The 3,919-nt window shown below is 37.3% G+C and overlaps 1 protein-coding gene across 1 annotated transcript; it reads left to right on the plus strand.

The window, feature by feature from the left end:
- Window positions 1-226: 226 nt before the first annotated feature.
- On the plus strand, window positions 227-3,616 carry LOC143588159 (putative zinc metallopeptidase EGY3, chloroplastic). Its single transcript, XM_077069246.1, has 6 exons — window positions 227-700; window positions 1,045-1,242; window positions 1,336-1,560; window positions 2,038-2,276; window positions 2,359-2,513; window positions 3,254-3,616. The coding sequence occupies exons 1-6, from the start codon at window positions 227-229 to the stop codon at window positions 3,607-3,609; spliced, it is 1,647 nt and encodes a 548-aa protein (XP_076925361.1). The 3' UTR covers window positions 3,610-3,616.
- The last annotated feature ends 303 nt before the right edge of the window (window positions 3,617-3,919 follow it).

Consider the following 3,919-nt stretch of genomic DNA (forward strand, 5'->3'; position numbering starts at 1 on the left):
TACGTATACAACAATACTTAAACTCGTCGTCAGCTAGTGGTGGGAAAGATTTTCATATTCCTATTTATCCAGTTAGTTATTATCCACCACAATATTGTCATTATTGCTGTGGTGTGGGGTTTGTCGATCTTCCATCTGTACCCATTCCATAACTTTCTAGATCAATCTCCGATCACTTGAAAACCAACCCACCCCGTCATGTTCCATCTCATCAAATCTTCCAACAATGGCTGCCACTCTCACAGTCTCCTATCCCAACAACCCACGCCGCTGCTTGCCCGTCAATTGTTTCTTCAAACAACCAACCCATCTCTCATTCTCTCTCACCAACCCAAACCCAAACCCAAAAAGAGTAAGACTCAGTATTTCACTCAAATCCCATCAAGAAACCCACGATACACCCTTGGTTGATCATGAAACAGATGATACCCATTTGGGATCGAATAATGACGATCAGCAAGAACAAGATTGGAAGAGTGATGAGGAGTTTAAAAGGTTTATGGGCAATCCTTCTATTGAGGCTGCGATTAAGCTCGAAAAGAAACGGACCGATAGGAAGCTGAAAGAGCTTGATCGAGAACGAACCAGTGATAATCCGGTTGTCAGGTTGTTTAATCGACTGCTTCGGGATAATTTGTTTAGAGAGAGACAGAGGTTGGAGTTAGCAGAACGGAGTTTTAAGGCTCTTGATCTCAACACGGTATGTTCTTTTTTTCTAATTAATTCTATCTAATTCTAAATTATTAATCAAATCAAAGAGTTTTAGTTTAAGTTCTGCTTGTCCTGGCCCGGACCGGTTTTATGAACGAGTTTTAGGTTTGAGCTCGTTTAAGTTCTGTTTGTCTTGGCCCAGGCCAGTTAACAAGTTTTAGCTTTGAGCTCATTTAAATTCTGCTTGTCTAGGTTTGAGATCGTTTAAGTTCTCAAGCCCATTTTTTCAATAACTCATAGTTAATTAGTTGCTTGCCACAGACTATAGTAAGCAGCAATTTCTACTAAATTGAATAAAAATTATTGAAATCAAAAGTCAAATGTAATTTGCAGTTAAAAAGTTGTTTCGGGTTTACTACATTCTTTGCAACGGACGTTAGAAGATTTGGTGATGGAGGGATCTTTATCGGAAATTTGAGAAGACCCATTGAAGAAGTCATTCCGACATTGGAGAAGAAATTGTCCGAAGCCGCAGGACGAGAGGTTGTTTTATGGTTTATGGAAGAAAAAACTAATGATATTACAAAACAGGTAAATCACATGTTCTTCATTTTGTTTGATTCGGTTCCGGTGTTTCATCCTACTTGTAAGCCTGTTTTGTCTCTTGTTTTCATCTGTATTAAGGTTTGTGTGGTGCAACCGAAATCTGAGATTGATCTCCAATTCGAGTTAACCAAATTAAGCACACCATGGGGCTATGTTAGTGCAGCAGCTTTAGCCGTGACCACTTTTGGGACAATTGCTTTGATGAGTGGCTTCTTTCTTAAGCCTGACGCGACGTTTGACGATTATCTAGCGGACGTTGTCCCACTCTTCGGTGGCTTTCTAACCATTTTAGGTGTTTCTGAGGTAACCTTAGTTTCTCTTTTCTGCTAGATTTTGGAATGTTTTGACTTTTGAAGTCAAAGACAGTAACTTTCGGTTACAATATTATATTAGCCAGTTAGATTTTGTCATGTGGCATTCATTTATCCAATCTCACCCCTATACTAATATATGCTTTTAATCTTTTTAAAATCTAACAACTTTATTTCCTCTAATAACTTGCGTTCGTTAACTTAAATAAGAAACTAAATATGTGGTTGTAATTGTTTTTTTTCCCTCAAAGTTCCGATATAAACTTTATTAATTAACGAAGTTGTATCTGAAATAAAACATATTTTAGTATCTTAGATTATTCCGAGTGTTGGTACATTGCCGAACCAAAACGAACCAATTTTGACCAAACTACATCGTTTCAGATAAATCGGATATCGATTTTGACTTTAAAAAGTGCTGGAGTTTACTTTACTGGTCAAACTAATGTTAGCTTATTGTATTGTGCAGATTGCCACTAGGGTAACCGCAGCTCGTTATGGAGTTAAGCTCAGTCCTTCGTTTCTGGTCCCGTATAATTGGACCGGATGCTTGGGAGTCATTAATAATTATGAGTCTCTTCTCCCTAACAAGAAGGCGTTGTTTGATATTGCGGTGGCGAGAACAGCTAGCGCGTATCTGACTTCATTGGTGCTTGCAGTCGCTGCTTTTGCAGCTGATGGTAGCTTCAACGGAGGCGATAATGCTTTGTAAGTTTATGTTTCCATTGTATACCGTAATTGGATACGTTTTAGCATTATTCATCATGGGTTTTGGGTTGGTTATATGCAGGTTTATAAGACCGCAATTCTTTTACAATAACCCGTTGCTTTCTTTCATCCAATTCGTTATTGGCCCGTACACGGACGATCTAGGCAACGTGTTGCCTTATGCCGTGGAAGGTGTTGGGGTTCCAGTAGATCCTCTTGCCTTTGCAGGACTTTTAGGTGAGTCTTATGCCCAAAGTTTTGAAATTTCTTTTTGTTAAATGGTATTATGGTGTTATTGTAAGTAGACTTTTAGGTGAGTCTTACGCCAAAAGTTTTGAAATTTCTTTTTGTTAAATGGTATTCTGGTGTTATTGTAAGTAGACTTTTAGGCGAGTCTTACGCCAAAAGTTTTGAAATTTCTTTTTGTTAAATGGTATTCTTTAAGTAAACTTTAGTAGGCGAGTCTTTTTGCAAAAGTTTCGAAGGGTATTTGGGTCACGTTGCAAGTATAATTTTAGGTTAGCCTTTTTGCAAGAGTTCTGATTTTTCTTATAAAGGATATTTCATCATTTTTTATGTTTACTTTTCGTCGAGTCGTTTTGCAAAAGTTTTGATGTTGTTTGATAAAGGGCATTTTGGTCATTTTGCAAGTAGACTTTTAGGTTAGTTGTTTTTGCAAAAGTTTTTGAATTCTTTATATAGAGGGTCTTTTCGTTATTTTTAAGTACGAGTATAATTTTAGTAGTCTTTTTTGCAAAAGTTTATAATTCTTTTATAAAGGGCACTTTGGCCATTTTACAAGTAGACTTTTAGGTTAGTTGTTTTCCAAAAGTTACGATTTTTTTTTTGGATAGAATGCATTTTCATCATTTTGTAAGTACACTTGTAGGTGAATCTTTTTGCATAAGCTTTGAACTTGTTTTTTATAAATGGTTAGGTCTTTTGTAACTAATCGGGAATTTTTCCGTTTGGGATAGGAATGGTGGTGACTTCGTTAAACTTGTTACCGTGTGGGAGGCTTGAAGGCGGTCGCATCTCTCAAGCCATGTTCGGTAGGAGCACTGCGGCTTTGCTATCATTTGCCACTTCACTCTTGTTAGTCATAGGTGGCTTTAGTGGTAGTGTCTTGTGTTTGGCTTGGGGGCTCTTTGCAAACTTCTTTAGGGGTGGAGAAGAAATACCCGCAAAGGACGAAATTACCCCTCTTGGCGATGATAGGTATGCTTGGGGATTCGTGCTCGGGCTAATATGCTTTCTTACACTTTTCCCTAACGGTGGTGGAACTTTTGCTAGCTCGTTCCTTAGCGGGCCGTATTTTAGGGGTGGTTTGTAAGTAGTATATGTTGATCCAGTTGGTTATAGGTTTTTAATATGCGGTGGAAACAGTAACTTCAAGTGTAAAAAACCATGTTGTTTACCTCAAGCAAGTGTAGTTACTAATAGCTTACACTTTTAAACAATTAGGATACTTCTTTGAATATATGTAGAGATGCCAAATAAAAATACCTTTATTAAAATTCTATGAGAGAAAATGTTAACGAAGAAAAAGAGTGCAATACATATATATTTTCTTACCGTGATAGTCACATCACTTAACCTGCTTGACCCTTTGTAATAAAAACAATTTTCACTTTTTTATTTAC

This window comes from Bidens hawaiensis, unplaced genomic scaffold, assembly GCF_021521415.1.
Source record: "Bidens hawaiensis isolate Kalapana, Puna unplaced genomic scaffold, B.hawaiensis_p1.1 tig00036079_1, whole genome shotgun sequence".
NCBI classification, from domain to species: domain Eukaryota; kingdom Viridiplantae; phylum Streptophyta; class Magnoliopsida; order Asterales; family Asteraceae; genus Bidens; species Bidens hawaiensis.

Bases quoted from the DNA above. Each gene is read 5' to 3' on its own strand.
- LOC143588159 (XM_077069246.1), top strand. From the start codon at position 227: ATGGCTGCCACTCTCACAGTCTCCTATCCCAACAACCCACGCCGCTGC. The intron at 701-1,044 runs GTATGTTCTTTT...TGTAATTTGCAG, and splicing joins AGGCTCTTGATCTCAACACG to TTAAAAAGTTGTTTCGGGTT. The intron at 2,514-3,253 runs GTGAGTCTTATG...CGTTTGGGATAG, and splicing joins TGCCTTTGCAGGACTTTTAG to GAATGGTGGTGACTTCGTTA.